The sequence below is a fragment of the Arachis duranensis genome, chromosome 3 (assembly GCF_000817695.3).
Source record: "Arachis duranensis cultivar V14167 chromosome 3, aradu.V14167.gnm2.J7QH, whole genome shotgun sequence".
Taxonomy (NCBI): Eukaryota; Viridiplantae; Streptophyta; class Magnoliopsida; order Fabales; family Fabaceae; genus Arachis; species Arachis duranensis.
This window is the reverse complement of record NC_029774.3, coordinates 30,629,457-30,646,393: the sequence shown is the minus strand read 5'-3', so window position 1 is coordinate 30,646,393 and position 16,937 is coordinate 30,629,457. Positions and strand designations below refer to the sequence as shown.

Sequence of the window (16,937 nt, the reverse complement as noted above, 5' to 3'; positions counted from 1 at the left end):
TACACATTTCAGCATCAAAGATAACTGCAGTAAATACTCCATCCCCGTCTTTTTTTGTTAAAAGGTAAGGATTGTTTGACTAGGGTCACCCGAGTCCTTAGAAATTTTTTTACATTGGTTCAACAAAGGATATCGCATATTATAGTTGTACCATTTCTATGAGAGTCACATGCATATGATGCATCACACTAATTACATTTAGCCCTAGGATGTGATGGCTTGAACTTAGGATCCTTTGTAAAGTGTTACCAAGTCCAAGACCTAGGTCTAGAAGGTTTTTGGTTACCTTCATTGGGATCATCCTTGTCATCCTCTTCATTGGTTTCTACAGTGCTTGGAGCTGGATTTGTAGGAGTAGCTCCCGGAGTTGCACCCACATTAGTTGAATCAACCTTCTTCTCCTTTGATCTAGGATGAGGCAGGGTTTTGGTAAGCACACTGTTGTCCGTTGAAGAACATGCCACAGACTCAATATTTTCACCTCCAATTATAGGCGTTGGTTCATTGGGCTGTTCGTTGCTTGTTGGCTGCATATAAACATAACAATTAACAACAAAATATAGCAATTTTATTGAACAATTATATTCAAACTCATCAACCTAATCAAGAACAGACCAACAACAACATTTAGATATAATAATTTTAGTCAAACTCATCTTCCTAATCAAGAACAGACCAGCAACAACAATTAAGGACAATAATTTTAGTCAAACTCATCTTCCTAATTAAGAACATACCAGTAAAAATAATTAGGAACAATAATTTTAGTCAAACTCATTTTCCTAATTAAGAAGAGACCAGCAACAAAAGTTAGGAAAAATCATTTTATTCAAAAATTTTATTCAATGTAACTAATTGTTTAGGATGCAAGTTCTGCAGGATAATATACTTGTTTAGGCTCTTGAATTTTATAAACTATGACAATTTATAAGTTGATAACAAATTGATAACCTGATAACAAATTAAATTGGTTAATTTATTTTGAAAATGTATGTACAGAATACAGAGAGTGTTTGTCAACACTCAACAATATATGTGCCTTTAATCAACCATAAAAAAATTGAAATTCAAATTCTAACCTCCGAAGAAGACATTGTTGAATGTTGACTTGCAGCTTGTAGGAGAGGGCTCGGATTGGACTGCTCGACGACAGACTGGACTGGATTGCTCGACTTAGGGTTTGTTGCGATGGCACGGACTGGACGACGACACAGACTGGATGACGGCGCAAACTGGATGCAGGCTCTCATTCTCTCAACCATGTAGGTCGGAGGAGGAAGAATGGAAGATGGAAGTGAGTTGTAGGTGATTGGGTGACTGCGCGTGAAAGGGAAAGAAAGTTAGGGATTTGGATTGATAGACTCTTTTATTACTAGGTTAAAGGGTAAACATGTAAAAAGAAGCAACTACTGAACAGCTCCCTCGATTCGGTTCGATTTCTACCAAGTCAACCAAAAACCAAACCGAACTGATCGGTTTAATTAAAAAAATAACTTTTCGGTTTTTCATTCGGTTGTTATGAATTTCAGCTCGATTTTGTGATAATTCTCGGTCTGATTTGGTAACTTACACCCCTAGTCACCATATCAATATATTTAATAACATAGATCAAGTTTGAATGAGAAAATTTAAAAATTACATGCAAAATGGATCTCATGCATACTTGTTTAACTTTTAAGTGGTCCAACTTTAATAAATTTTATGAGGTCATAAATTAAAGTGAAAACAAAATTAAACCAAATACTTTATTACTGTAGAAACAATTATGTTCGTAATTAAACCATATAAGCATATCCGAATGCACACTCTTACTGAAATAATATATCACAAAATGATATCACACACACTTGAATAGTATTCACATGAAAGATCTCGGATATTTGTTCCTTACTAAACAAATATACATGTATCTATTGACTATTAAGTTTGTACTAATATAATCAATAGACACTTAAATATTTTGAACTCTTTTATTTAACAATTTAAAATATTACAATTTGACGCACTAGTACAAAATAAATCAAGTAGTCTTTTAAATTTGTTTTCATAATTAGTGACAAGTGTTTGTAGTTACCTAATTATATGCTATCAAAAGGTTGGTTATATTCAAATGCTTCAGCGAAAGGAATAATAAGTGTCTTCTTAACACCTATTCAAGAGAGCTCTTTAAATTAGCTCATGAATATACATGCAATGGATTTAAATTGCCTTGACATCTAACAAAGTCATCAGAATCTAAATACCAAATTATCTTTAATTTTATTTTTGACTTCATATATGTGAATATATAATGTTTTATTCTAACAAAATTTGTTTGAATACTATTTAGTGTTCCATTCTTAACTTGTTCAAATATTCCAAAATATACACAATAGTAGGAAGTGTACAAATTTGATATCCATCAAATTACTACTGAAGCAAAGAAAACCTTATGTATTTTGAAATTTACAATTTTCTTGAGTCATCTAATGAGATTATACTTGTCTCCTTTAAAATTAAAGACATATAAACTTATTTATAATTCTGCATGTCACTGACACACAACATCAGTGAAAATATACTTACTCCTATTGAAATAGTACACAATCACCAATCACATTTATCCAAAATCATATAAGATAATAATTTGACAAAATATAAAGTACTAATGACAAAAAATTTTCTTGAGTCTATAGATATAATTCTTATTTGAATCATGTGACACAATTTTTTGCATACCAATCTCATCAACATTATTATTGAGAAATAATTCCTCATATCCATCTACAATAACTCAAGATCAAAATATATCATCAGTGTTATTATGATCCTAAATGAGTCTTTTCTATAAAACTAAAAGGAAAGTCTTCTTCTATCTAATGCCTTACTTTTAAGTAAACCTCTTTATAATAAAGTATCTTTATATCTCCATGTTATCTATTTGATCTATTTGATTTTAAATACCAATGGCTTAATACTTTCAAGTCATTAATGAGATAAGCATCTAATCTTATAATTTTTAAGTAAACTCACTACAAGAAAAAAATTTCTGATACCACATTTTTTCTTGCCACGTTTTAAAAATGTGGTCGAAATAGGTCAATGGTCACACTTTTATGAAGGTGAAGATTGATTAAAGATTTGGGTACATTTTTTCTTGGCACGCTTTAAAAGTGTGGTCATAGATAAAAATATGTACATTTTTAAAGTATAGCAAAATGTTTTTGTTATCGTCACATTTTTAAAGCGTGCCAATTTTTTAACTCTTTCAGTACTCTTAAAAAGTGTGGCCATAAAATTTTTACTAAAAAATTTAAATTTTCTACTATTTTTCTTCAAAATACTTTTGTGACTGAGAGTAAGGATGCAGTAATGGTAAATTTAAGTTATGCTCTTTAGCCAAATAACAAAACCCTTATTCCCCATTCTCTATTACTCTAACTCTAATTCACGCAGCAGCACTGCCTCCTTCCCTCTCCCTCATTTTATGCTTGTGAAAATGGTCTGAGTATGATCAACCTCTCTTTTCAAAGGGCTAAGGCGAGATGACAATAATGAGCTCCTTGTGTGATGCGACGTGAAAATTTGCGTGCATTTGGTAAGGCGGACATCTCCTGACAAAGTTGGTGGCATATTTTTGCTTTTTGTAAGGTCGGCTAACAAAAACCAACTCGAAGCACCTTCTCCACAAGTTACCTTGCTCCCAGATGACTTCCTCAGGTACCATTTTGAATTTTATCTAATATCTTATCTATCTTGGAAGTCGGGACACATTTGAGTAGAGAAGTTGATATCCCCCTTTTGTGCAAAATGCCTCAAATTAAAGTATAGTGTTGGAACTCCTTTATTAATCTTCTTGCATTGCCTCTTTCTCCCCTTTGGAAAGTATGTCAAATTTAAGATATTCAATGTAGGGATTCATTCATCCAGGGTTTATCCCGGATGCAGGAAGCACTTCCCAGTTGTTAGACTCCTTTATTACTAAGGGAGCCTATAAAGTCTCTTGAATTAGATTTTAATTGTTGTCCCCTGCTTTGATGCTTGCAAGTTTAGACAGTGCATTAACTTGATTGTTCTCTTCCCAGGTCATGTCAGAGACTTCTTGAAATTTGGCAAACATAGCTAGAGTCTTCTTTAGGCAGTGCTTTATTTTGGGATCGTCCTTGGCCTAGTAATCACTATTTATTTGTGAAGTCACTACCTACGAGTTACTAAAAGCTATTACTTTCAAAGTGCCTGTTTCTCATGCAAGCCAGAGTCCAGTGAGCATGGCCTCGTACTCTTCTTGGTTATTCAAGACTTTGAAGTTGACTTGAATGACAGTTCCAACCAATTTTCTCCTCATTCTACAAGATTATCCATATACTACTGTCGACATTGTTAGATGATTCTTCGACGCAAATGCTCTAAGTGGTCAGACTTTCACTACCTTGGCCTCTTGTGTACTCTGCTGAAAAGTTAGTCAGTTATTAGGATTTGATTGCAGTCCCTGAATCATACTTTAAGTTAAACTCAAAAAGTACTACAACCCATTGTAGAATGCTTCCTGCTACATCTGTCTTCTACATGATATTTTTCATGGGTTAGTTAGTTCTAAACTTTATTGTGTGAGCTTGGACGTAGGTTGCAGCTTTCTAGAAGCTAAAACTAGTGCATTAATCAAACTTCTCAATTCCTTAATAATTCAACTCGGCTCCATAAAGTGTTTTGCTTGTGAAGTAAACTAGTTGCTAACATGTTTCATCTTCACAAATTAAGGCTGATGCTACAACCTTTTCTACTATGTCTAGGTATAGGATGAGTTCCTCATCGACCTCAAGTCGTGTAAGAATGGGTGTTTGAGAGAGAAATTTCTTAAACTACTGGAAAACGCGTTAACATTCTTCCGTCCATGCAAAGTCATGTTCCTTTCTAAGAATTGAAAATAGGGATAACAATTTCAGTATTGATCCAACCAAAAAGAATAAAAGTATTGTCAATCTTATATTTAATCGTTGGACCTCATTCAAGTAGGTCACACTCTTCGTGTATTGATTGCATGACACTTGTTGGGATTAGCCTTGATTCCTCTGTGGGTTAGCATGAATTCGAGAAATTTTTCAACTTTCACTATGAAGGCGCATTTGGCTGGGTTGAGTCTCATCCCATGCTATTATATGGTTTGAAAACCTTCATTAAGGTCAGATATTAGAGGTCATTCATCCCTTCTTTTTTACTGACATGTCATCTACACAAAGTTTCATGAGATTTCCGAGATAAGGCATTAGTTATTGGTAGGTGGCTACCACATTCTTTAATCCAAAGGGTATAATATGTAATAATAGTTTTCACTTGGGTGATGAACGAAGTCTTATCTTGCTCAAAATCATACATAAAAATTTGATTGTATCTCGGGTAAGCATCTATAAAAGATAGAAATTAGTATCCTGGCACTAAATCCACCAAGGCATTAATGTTTGGTAACGGGTAGGGATCTTTATGAAAAGTTTTGTTGAAGTCAGTATAGTCGATACACATCCTCCACTTACCATTATCCTTCTTTACTAGTACCATGTTGGCCAACCATAATAGGTACTTGACTTCCTTGATGAACCCATCCTCCAATAATTCTTGGACTCGCTCTTCCATGACTTGGGCTCTTTCTGGATTGAGCTTTCATCATCTTTGTTGTATTAGTCAAGATCTTGAATACACATCTAATTTATGGCTCATGAGGTTGGGCTAAATACCGTTCATATTGAATGTCTTCTAGAAAAAAGGCAAGTGTCCTTTTTTAGTAGGCTGATGAAATCCTTTTTAATTTTTCCTCAACTTTTTCCCTAATGTTGGTTATTTTTCCAACCCCATTGCCTATCTGGTAGGGGTGTTCAAAACCGATCCAATCCGAACAAAATCGACTAATCGAGCCGAAAAAACCGATAACCAAACAAACCGCAAACAGAAAAAAAATCGAAAAAATGATATTTTGCAGTTATTTTGCGGTTCGGTTCGATTTTCGATTTTAATTTGAAAAACCCTAACCAAATCGAACCGAACCGGTTTACTAAAAAACCCTATATAAAAACCAAACCCCACCCCCTTCCATCAGATACAGTGCCGCTCAGAACCCTAAATCTCTCCTCTTCCCCACTCTCCACTCTTTTTTTCTACTTCCACATCCCACCCTCACACGCCGTCATCCTCTAATCCCTAACGTCGCCGGACAGCACCCTCGCGGTGGCCTTTCTCTTTGTGCTTCCCTCTTCTCGGCGTAGCCCTTTCTCTCCTTCTCTTCTTCATCGCGATTCCCTCTCCTCGGCGCCGCCCTTCCTCCACGCACAGAAGCTGCCGTCTCCTCCATGCACAGAAGCCGCCATCTGCTCCCATCGTCTTCCTCCCATTGTCCTCCCAGTGTCATCCTCCACAACGTCGTTTTCAATAATAGTTCACTGGCTCTTCGCTTCTTTGAATCGCAGTTCTAAATTTGTTGGATCAGACTATTTGTTCTTGTTTCGTTTTTGGATTCTGATCTGATACTTGTATCCGTTCTGATTTGTTATTTTGATTTTTAGCTTTGATTACTGATTATTTGTTCTTGGTTGTGAGTTTTATTTAGGGTTTTGGATCTGATTACTTTTATATTTTGATTGTATGTTCTGTTCTGAGTTTTACTTAGGATTTTGGACCTGATTACTTCTTTATTTTGATTGTATGTTCTGTTTTGAGTTTTGCTTAGGATTCTGGATCTGATTACTTTGGTTGTGATTATTGATCATCTGTTATTTTGGTTTTTTATTATTTGTTCTTGATTTGGGTTCTGCTATGGTATTTGATTTTAGGGTATGGATAGAAGTTAGATCGGGATATTTTTTTGAATTATTTGAAAAACCGAAAAATCGAACCGAACCAAACCGATTTCGATTGGTTTGGTTTGGTTTGGTTTGGTTTGGTGTTGATAAAAAAAACTGAACCAAAACGAACCGAAAAATAAATATAAAATTGGATCGGATGACTTTTTCTCCAATAACCAAACCAAACCGCACCGCGAACACCCCTACTATCTGGACTTCTTTCAATTTTCCTTCTGGTTGTGGCTTCTACTCTTCCTTAACTCAGAGACTTCAAAGTTCTATGGTGTTGACTTTTAGTTTTAGGACTGCTTTTTAAGTTAAAACTTTCATTATAGTATTTACATCCCAGCTTCTAGTATCCATAAATGGTGGCTATCCTTCCTTCGTCAGAAACTTCATGCATAGGTGGAGAGTGGATACCACTGCAGTTACTTGATTCAATGTTGTTTGAACTATTAATGCAATGTAGGGGAGATAGTGTTTCTACCATGATGTGGTCAACGTTGATTGTGTAAGATTTAGGACTTTTGTTGAAGGTGGTACAAAGGATTATGTCCCCAAGAGGTTCAATAGGAGTTTTTCCTAGTCTAAATAAGATGTCTGGGTACGTTTTTAAGTCTTTTTCTTCTAACCTACACTTGTCAAAGGTAGGTTTGAAGAGGATGTCTACAAAACACCCTTGGTCAACTAATGTCTTGTGGAGGTTGACGTTGGCCAGGACTATTGTCATCACTACAAGGTCACTGTGACCAGGGACTACTCATTTGACATCTTTTCAGGTGAAAGTTATAATGGAGAAATTTTGTTTTGTACTAGTTTTTCCAATTTGGTAGACTTCTTTGAAAAATATTTTTAGACAACTTAGTTATGCCACCTCCAATAAATCTTCCTGCAATTATGCGAACATGTCATTCTAGGGTCCTTATGCGATCAGTCGATCTTTCTTTGCCTCAGGCTCTCCTTTCCTCTTATTGTTTGACAATTTTGTAGCAAGGTACTTTTCTAAGTTACCTTTTCTAGCCAATTTTTAATCACATTCTTTATATCATAGAACTCATTGGTAGAATAGTCATAAATCCAATGGTATCTGTAATACTCCATCCGACTTCCTCCCTTCTTCTTTCTAATTGACCAAGGTGGTGGTATCTTTTCGATGTTGCATATTTTCCTGTAAACATCTACCAGGGATACACGTAGTGGTGTGTGAGAATGATACCTTCGAGGTTGATCGAAATTTTGTCCTTCTTTTTGTTTTGGTCTTTATCTTTGTCCCTGAATTGATAATATTCTCTCGACCTTGTTTGAGCCTCCTGATTTAAGCAATCTCTTCAATATTGATATACTTCTTAACTTTTTTCCTGTATCTCAGCTAAAGAAGTTGGGTTCCTCTTTGAGATTGACTATAAGAATAGGTCATTTCTAAGGTCATTGACTAACCACATGATGCCTGCTTCCATTAGCAGACTCTGAATTTCAAGGCGTACTTTGTTAAATCTTTCCACGTATGCCCTCAAATATTCTCCTGTTTCTTGCTTTACCTAAAGTAAACTCGGGGCATGCTTTGTCTCTTCTTTTTGGATTGAAAAGCGAGTAAAAAAAATTTAGCTAAGTCATCAAAACAAGTTATCGACCTTGGGGAAAGGTTGTCAAACCACATTGTCATTGCCCTAGTTAGGATTCTAGGGAAGGCCTTGCATTGAGTCGCGTCAAAAGCCTCGACCAAGTACATATGACTTCTAAAATTACTAAAATGATTCCGTGGGTCTGTCGATGCGTTATAGAGATCCATGTCCAGTCTATTGAAGTTCCTGGGGACCTTTGCACGCATGATCTCCACGAAAAATAGGTCATTACCCTCAAAGTAGGTCATGTGCACATCATCCCGAGCTCCTCTTCCTTTCAACTCGACTTTTAATCTTTTTATTTTGTCCTCTATGTCTCTTCTTCTATATAGCTCTCGGTAGAATTTTGATTCCCTACTCCTTCTGGGAGGGAATTCACTCTGTATCCACCTCATTCCTTTTATTTTTTGAGGAATTATGGGGAACAGATTGCGCCTAATCATCATTGCAGTGGTTACTTCTTTATCTAGAGTCGGACGCGGTGCATCCATATTGATGTTTATCATCTACCATTATCAAGGGTTAAGTTCCAAGTCCTTGACAATGACACCAATGTTCTAAGACGTACCTAAAATGGATTGTAAATAATTAATCTTTGTGAAAGAGGTTAGAGATGGTGGTGAATTTGTTTGGGATGACTTTACGTTAGCTCTGACACAATAGGTGGGGATACTTGTAAGGGACTCCAATACCAAAGTCAACAAAATTTAAGTAGGTTGTGTCTAGAAAATTGAGAAATACTTAAATTTGATGGGTATTTATAAAGGATGTGATGACTTGGTCATCATTTATAGAGATCATTTTTGGAGTTAATTAGTGGTTTATTCCCTTACTACATGGGATGTTAAACCACGTTGCATAGATATTCCCATGTAGATAATAGCCGAAGTAGTGGAAAGGGAGATATGACTTGCTCCTACAAGTCAGGTCAGGTTCAGGGCTTGGTACCCATGGCCCGAGTAGGTCGGGTAGACTAACTCGTGGTGTTCTTGGATCAATCTTCTTTGGTTTTGGGTTGATATTTGTAGGTCCAACAAGGAGGTCAATCTTTTTTGGGACATGGCTTAAAACTTTTGGATCTTAATATGAACATATTGCATGTGGCTAATCCTTAATGATATATAAAGAATCGGATATTGTTGTTGCTGATTTTGGTGGAGCTTGATGCTATTTAAGCTTATCTTTGGTAAATTGAGGGATTGAGGTTCAAAACCAAGTTAGGGTTTGAATTAGCTTGAAATTTACTGCTCATTAGCTAACTAGGATGAGATTCAAGTGCTTAATTAAGGTATTCAGAGTTCAGACGTGCCGGTGAGATTACTTGTGCAACAAGTCACTGTACGTGTATTAGCTAGCACGCCCAAAATTCTGAGATTGAGTAAATCCTTTCTTTGGATTTTTGGAACATTATGTACCCTTTGTAGTAAAAGTTTGACAAACTGAAATTAAGCATCCAAAATTGGTTAGGAAGTGATTTGTACGGGTAAAATAGACTTTTTACCCTTGCGCATTCTCTGTACCAGTTTCTCTATTTAATTATTGTGCTTGTAGATCGTAGTTATCAGTTGTAAACGTATTTACTTATTTTTATACTCATTCCAAGCTATGCAATTGATTTCAAGTCTATAACTACAAACACATTAAGAAAGAAAAAGGGAAAAAGAAACTAATTCATTACAAACATCAAAATTCAAATCATAACATAATTGAATCAATTTTAACATTAACTTAGTACCTTTTATTCAAATACAGCTCCATTATACACTTATGGTCCAATAATATATGTCGTTTTGTATTCAACACTTTGTCTAACCATGCAAACTTAGTTTGGGAATGTTTAAATCTTGCTTAATTTATACCCGTATTCGTTGATTATAGTATACTAACTTATGCACTAAGCATTTAATAACTCTCAAGTTAAATACTTAAATTAGCCTAAACATTTTAACTACTCTCGAGTTAATGTTTTTCAATCAGTGTGCTTTCGTCAAGAGTGAATAATAAGCTCAAGTTGTCCAACTTCATGTCGTAATATCACAAACAAATTGCAAATTCCGAAAATAACCATACTATGCCTTCACAGTTCAATGGTTCCATTATATCCTACTGCAATCAGATGAAGTTTTCATTAGATTCAAGAAAAATTCAAGGCATGATCACGGTTACCAACAATAACAACATTAGAAGCAAGAGACCTTTTAAACTTTTAACATTGGTAATTAAGAGTAGGATAAATATAACTTAACAGAAGAATTGTCACGAAATAAATCATCTAACATCATACTTAATTATCTATAGACAAATCAGTCATACCACCAATAAGATCATCAAGTGAGAAATCCTTCCACTTCCCTGAATTTTCGGAAGATGATGGAACCATTTGCAAGGGACTCTCTGAAAGGGCTTTTTCCAACTGTTTAACAAGTTCACCTTCTTCGGATTGGACGTCCAAATCCCATATCTTGAAAATATTCTCAGACATGTCCTCCACATCATAAGCAGAAGAATCCAGATTAATTCTGAAATCAAAGGTTTCATTCTCCTTTGAGTCTTCATTATAAGTTGGCCGAAAGGGATTTCCATGAAGACTTAAAGATTGCAAAGCCACTCTCTCTTCACTATCTAGATTCTCATTGGCACTACTTTCTGCAGCTAGAGTAAGTGGGTTAACATCAGAAGTCGAAGAAGGCTCCAATGAATGGTTCACATGATAAGTTGACGATTTCTGATTAATTTCAACAGCAGAGGGGGGAATTTCAGTGTCTTCTATACCAGTGTAAAAAGATTGAGGTTGGGAACTGATAATTTCTAATAAAGCATTTTTCACATGGATCCAACTACTTTCGGGAACATTAAGATCTTCAGTTAGGCAGGAATCAATCCAAGCAAGATCTTCTGGAGAAACAACTTCATTCTGTTGTGAATATGCAGAATTGAAAACACCAGAAGAAATTGATACCTCACTCTGTGCATCTTCAACATCCATAACTACAAGTTCATGCAGACAAATGTAAGCAAAAGGAAGAAAGCACTGTATTGTGAATACATGAAAGCCATGGCAACCGAATATGATAACATGATTCATAAATATGGCAATCTCAATCTAAATAACATTATAATAACTACTTATAGCATTAGGTTAAACATAACATCTTATCCCAATAGCAAGAAAGATTAGAGTAGTTCTGGTTTCATGTTTCACTTCTGATCGAGTAATTTAGCAGGTAAGTCCAAACAACAAACATCACCATATATCAACTTGCATAGAGTTTGTGAAAAATCAGTTTGTGGATAACAATGCCGTCCATCCTAGGATGCAAGTTTTGGTTTTACAAGAATTGAATTGACATTTTATAAGCAAAGAAAATAAGGCTATACCTATATGACAATAAAATTCAAAAAGGGAAATAAAATTTATCACAAGATGAAAGTAGTAGAAAAAATGTGTTATTTAAATCTAGAGCTTCAAAAGGGCAAAGTAAAACAGTAAATTGTGTTACCAACAGATAGCTACAGAAAAATTTCAGCATTAGCAGTAAGACAGAATGATAATTTTACTTCTTAGAAGCAACAAAAAAGGGCAATGATTTTAAGACATGGCAAACAGCGATCAAGAACAAAATGAAGCCCAGGGTTGTATCGCAAATGCTGTAACTAATTGGATTATAATCTGGATTTTGGTGTTTCTGCGTATTTTCTTCCTCCTGCTAGTATTTATTCTATTCTGTTAGACACACCAATCCATATTTTCGAACGAAAGTAAGACGAAAAAGAAAAACACAATAAGACGTTAAACCCTAATTTATGAATTGGAACGACATTTACACAAAATTTTGCATTGGGTGCTCCACAGGATAAAAGGCACAAAGCATACAATAAAATAATAAATTCAAATTTCAAGAATGTCAGAATATTTTCTGCATTGATATTTTAGAATGAATCAAACTTAAAACAACTTCTAGAAGAAAATCAGAGAACGGAGATATCAATGAAGGCGGAGAAGAGAGGAGTTACCGGCTATGAGATGACGACTGAGTGGGGTGCCGATACGGCAGGCGGTCTTCCTGTACCGGAGTCACTGCCGGCAGAGAACGAAAAGGTGGCGCCGCGGGTCCCGGTGGTGCTGCCGCAGGCTATCCTAGAAGCCTCACCAGGGACGAGAAGCGGTTTCGTTGTGAGTGAAGAAGAGAAATTATTTTAAACTTGAACCGAAAGATTGCTGTGCAGTTTGTACAAACCAATTTGGAGACACAACAATTACGCACACACAGATGAAGGAGGAATGGTTAGAGAACTGGAGCTTCGTTACCAGGGCGGACTAAGTCCGATCTTTTGGGGAGCAACGTTTAGTGGTTTATTAAAATAGTAGTGCTTAAATTTAAATTTTATAAGTTAAATTAAAAATAATATTTTATAATCATATATTTTTTAAATTTAGTATAACACTATTATCGTCGTTATATAATAAACATGTTAAATATGTTGTTTTATTTTTATTCAAAGTAAAATATAAATAGAAGAGTTTGAAGTTTATAATATTCTTGAACAATAAGGAGGGAGACATGAAAAAAATAAGAACATATATAACTATAATAATAGCATGTTAATTTTACACTAAATTTTATATTAAAAAGCTAATAAAAATTTATCGGCAACCTAATATCTTACTAACTTCATTAGAAAAACAATTGGCATAGGATGTTGTGCTCCTTGTTACACATTTCATTTCAAATCTAAAAAAAGAGTTATAGATAAATTAGTTATATCTATAGTAAATATTTGTACAAAAGTATAAATCATAACATGCTATTAAAATAAAAATAATATTATTCTTACTTAAATATTATTAAAAACCTCTTTGAACACGACATTTGTTGTTGATGACTTTGAATTGCCGTCTTCGTCTAAAATTAAAACCCTGAGGCCACTGCGATTCTTAACTCTTGACAAAGCAACATAAAGTTGTTCATGTGTGAAAACTGATTTTGGCAAATAAAACCCTACATGTGATAATGATTGACCCTGACTCTTGTTAATGGTCATTGCAAAGCACACTGTTAATGGAAATTGTCTCCGTTGGAACTTAAATGGCAATCCTGAATCTGAAGGGATCAAGTTCATTCTTGGAATGTACACTTTATCTCCAATATTTCTACCAATCACTACCGTCGCTCCAATTACGTTGCTGCCAAGTTCGTTAACTATTAATCTTGTCCCATTGCATAAACCTGCAGTCTGGTCTATGTTTCGCAGTAGCATTACAACGACTCCTCGCTTCAAAGTCAACTTGTGATTGGGTAGTCCCGAACATTTGATGTCATTTAGGAACTCTGGTGTGAACCACTCTTGTTGTACATCTTCATTCTCATCAGCTTGACATGTTGTGTCAGAGCTCAAATACTCCTTTTCTATTCTATGCAAAGTCTACCAAATGAGAGAGAGGGTCATCAGTAGTTGTAATCAATAGATCATCTGGAATTTCAACTTCTGATTCATCACCAACAACAGAGCCAATATTTCCATTCCCAATATCAAGTATCCAATTAGCGAATCTCTTCATTTCACCTTCATCTTGATCCGAAGAAGACATTAGAAGCCTCATATTCGTATGCAGTTTCAGAACCTTACAAAACGACCACGGATGAGATGAGTTAATAATGGATGCCAATATATCGTGTCTACTCCCTTTCGGAATCACTGGAAGTATCTATCTGAAATCACCTCCTAGAACAACAACCTTACCACCAAATGGTTGATGTGTCTTATGTTGATCGATAACTGACATAAGATCCTTGAGCGTCCGATCAAGTGCTTCAAAGCACATTTTATTGAGCATTGGAGCTTCATCCCAAATTATTAAGCTACTTTGGATGAGCAGCTCAGCCTTCAAACTGTCATGCTTGATGTTGTAAGTATATTCATCAGTAATTGTAATGGGTATTGAAAATCTAGAATGAGCCGTTCTGCCACCAGGTAGGAGTAAAGAAGCAATTCCACTGGATGTGACATTTAAAACGATCTTTCCTCTAGACCGAATAGCAGAAGAAAGTCCATTCCAAATAAATGTCTTACCACACCCACCATGCCCATAAACGAAGTAAAAACCACTAGAGTCTGTAATAACAGCATTGACTATCTCATCAAATACTAACCTTTGCTCATGAGTCATCTTTTGTTCCGTATATAAGTTTGTATGAGTCAACTCATTTGTGTCATATGCTAACTCCTCCTCTATTAGCTTATTCTGAAAAAGGCGAACATCAGACATCGCAGGATATGGCATTGATTGATAGTCTCTTAAAGATCTCGCATTGCTGTTGAGTATCTTCTCAATCTCAATAAGGCAGAGGTTTTTCAATTCTTCATCAGTCATGTTTAGTCCTAGAAAAAGCACATAGTGGTTTTATGAAATATTTAATAAGTAATTCCAAAATAAAACTATTAATATTATTAATAAAAATAAAGATAATAAGAGAATACAATCTTGATATAAAAAAAAGACATAGTAAAATACTTTGGTTTTTCAAAGCTTTTCTCCTCTCATATAGTATTCCATCAGCTAATAATGTCCAAGTTGCATTCCAAACACGCTCTGGGTTGCTAATGCTATTAGATATCAGTAGCATCGCAAATAGTTTTCTCAATTGACCACCAGATGCAAGTTCAGCTACCTTATTAATAGCTGCAATGAATTCTCTATCATCGCACAGTAGTCCCATGGAATAGCAAGCATCTTGGAAGCTAGAATATGTAATTCCATTAACTGTCCTAATAGACTCATATGTTGTGCAACCTCTCTGAACAGCTAACAAAATTCTCATATAATAAATATCACCTGTACCCGGTGGAACGTAATTTAACCTCCCGATAGAATACCCTCTTTTGCGTGGATGCCATTCCCTTGATTCTCTATCATAAACAAATTGATTTGGAAACTCAGCATACGTCAAAGTTTGACCTGCTTCAAATTTTTTATTGGCCTCCATCCATGCTAAGAACATCGTACATTTTTCTTCCTCTTCTTCCACGATTTCTTCAAGATCGTCATCATCTTTAAAGATGATATTTTGCTCTCCAGGCAAATGAAAGGTTAATCTCATCACTGAAGGCCATCTTTGATGAATATCATACGCTAAGGTTCTCCACACAGCCTCACATGCAGACAAATATCTGCAATCATAAAATTGTTTGATCTCATCAATAACCTGAGCATCCTCTCCACTAGAAGCTTTCTTTGTAACTCCAACTGCTACCCTGTCTGGACCTTTATTCACGTACTTAAACAAATATTTGATAGCATTCGACTTGTTGCAGTACTCTACATTAACATGCGCTTGATAAGACATCAGCAGATATGCATTGTATGGAACCACATTCCTATTATCCATATGGACTCCCTTCTTCTCAATAACCGCCCCTGTGTCTCGTCTTCTATATGATGGGTATCCACTATCATCGATAACCGTGGTTCTACTGAATGTCTTGGGATAATATTTGGTGCAGTACCCATTTTTCATGCAGGGAGATTTTGAGAATGTTCTACCACATGGTCCATGAATCATATATGTAGATACAACTCTAAACAATTTTGGGTGCCGAACAGGATCTGGCAACTCTGAAGATATTAACTGATCAATTTGAGTTGTCGTTGTTATCTTATGGTCTCCACTTAACCATAAAAGAATGTGAGCATGTGGTAGACCTCTTTTTTGGAATTCCACCGTATACATTCCTTATACCAAAAAGACAAAAAAAAAGTTATATCCTTTCCATGGCAAGCTGTATGTAGGGCATCACCATCATCAATGGCTACTTTTAATCCTCTCGGGAAAATGGTCCTATGCGCTGTCACTGCACGGCTAATCGTCTGGAGGCATCACCCTTGTTGATGGCTACATCCCATCCTCTCAGTGAAAATGGTCCAAATACTCTGTCACAGCACGGCTAATCATCTGTCGGTTCTCAATCAGGTTGGAGTAGAATCCATTGATTCTTTTGCGTTTGTCATCACGCCCAGCCTTCAGGAGTTTGAAGCTCGTCACGGTCATTCAATACCGGAATCCTACTCGGATTACCACAGACAAGGTTAGACTTTCTGGATTCCCGGGATCCTACTCGGAATACCACAGACAAGGTTAGACTTTCCGGATCCCCATGAATGCCGCAATCTATCTAGCTTATACCACGAAGATTCTGTTGGGGAATCTAAGAGATATGTGCCCGGCCTAGAGTATAACGGAAGTGGTTGTCAATCACGCGCGTTCATAGGTGAGAATGATGATGAGTGTCACGGATCATCACATTCATCAAAGTGTTGTGCAACGTATATCTTGGAATAAGAATAAAAGAGAATTGAATAGAAAGTAATAGTGATTGTATTGAAACTTGAGGTACAGCAGAGTTCCACACCCTTAATCTATGGTGTGCAGAAACTCCACCATTAAAAATACATAAGTGAAAGGTTCAGGCATGGCCGAATGGCCAGCCCCCATGAAGGTGATCAAAA

The 16,937-nt window shown here is 35.8% G+C and overlaps 1 protein-coding gene and 1 pseudogene across 1 annotated transcript; both read right to left on the bottom strand.

The window, feature by feature from the left end:
* Positions 1-10,627: 10,627 nt before the first annotated feature.
* On the bottom strand, positions 10,628-12,784 carry LOC107478442 (uncharacterized). The gene is made up of 2 exons (XM_016098586.3): positions 12,446-12,784; positions 10,628-11,419 (listed from the first exon to the last, which is right to left on the bottom strand). The coding sequence occupies exon 2, from the start codon at positions 11,415-11,417 to the stop codon at positions 10,716-10,718; it is 702 nt and encodes a 233-aa protein (XP_015954072.1). The 5' UTR covers positions 11,418-11,419; positions 12,446-12,784; the 3' UTR covers positions 10,628-10,715.
* Positions 12,785-13,267: 483 nt separating this feature from the next.
* Positions 13,268-16,937, bottom strand: part of LOC107478490 (uncharacterized) — an 8,327-nt pseudogene continuing 4,657 nt past the window's right edge.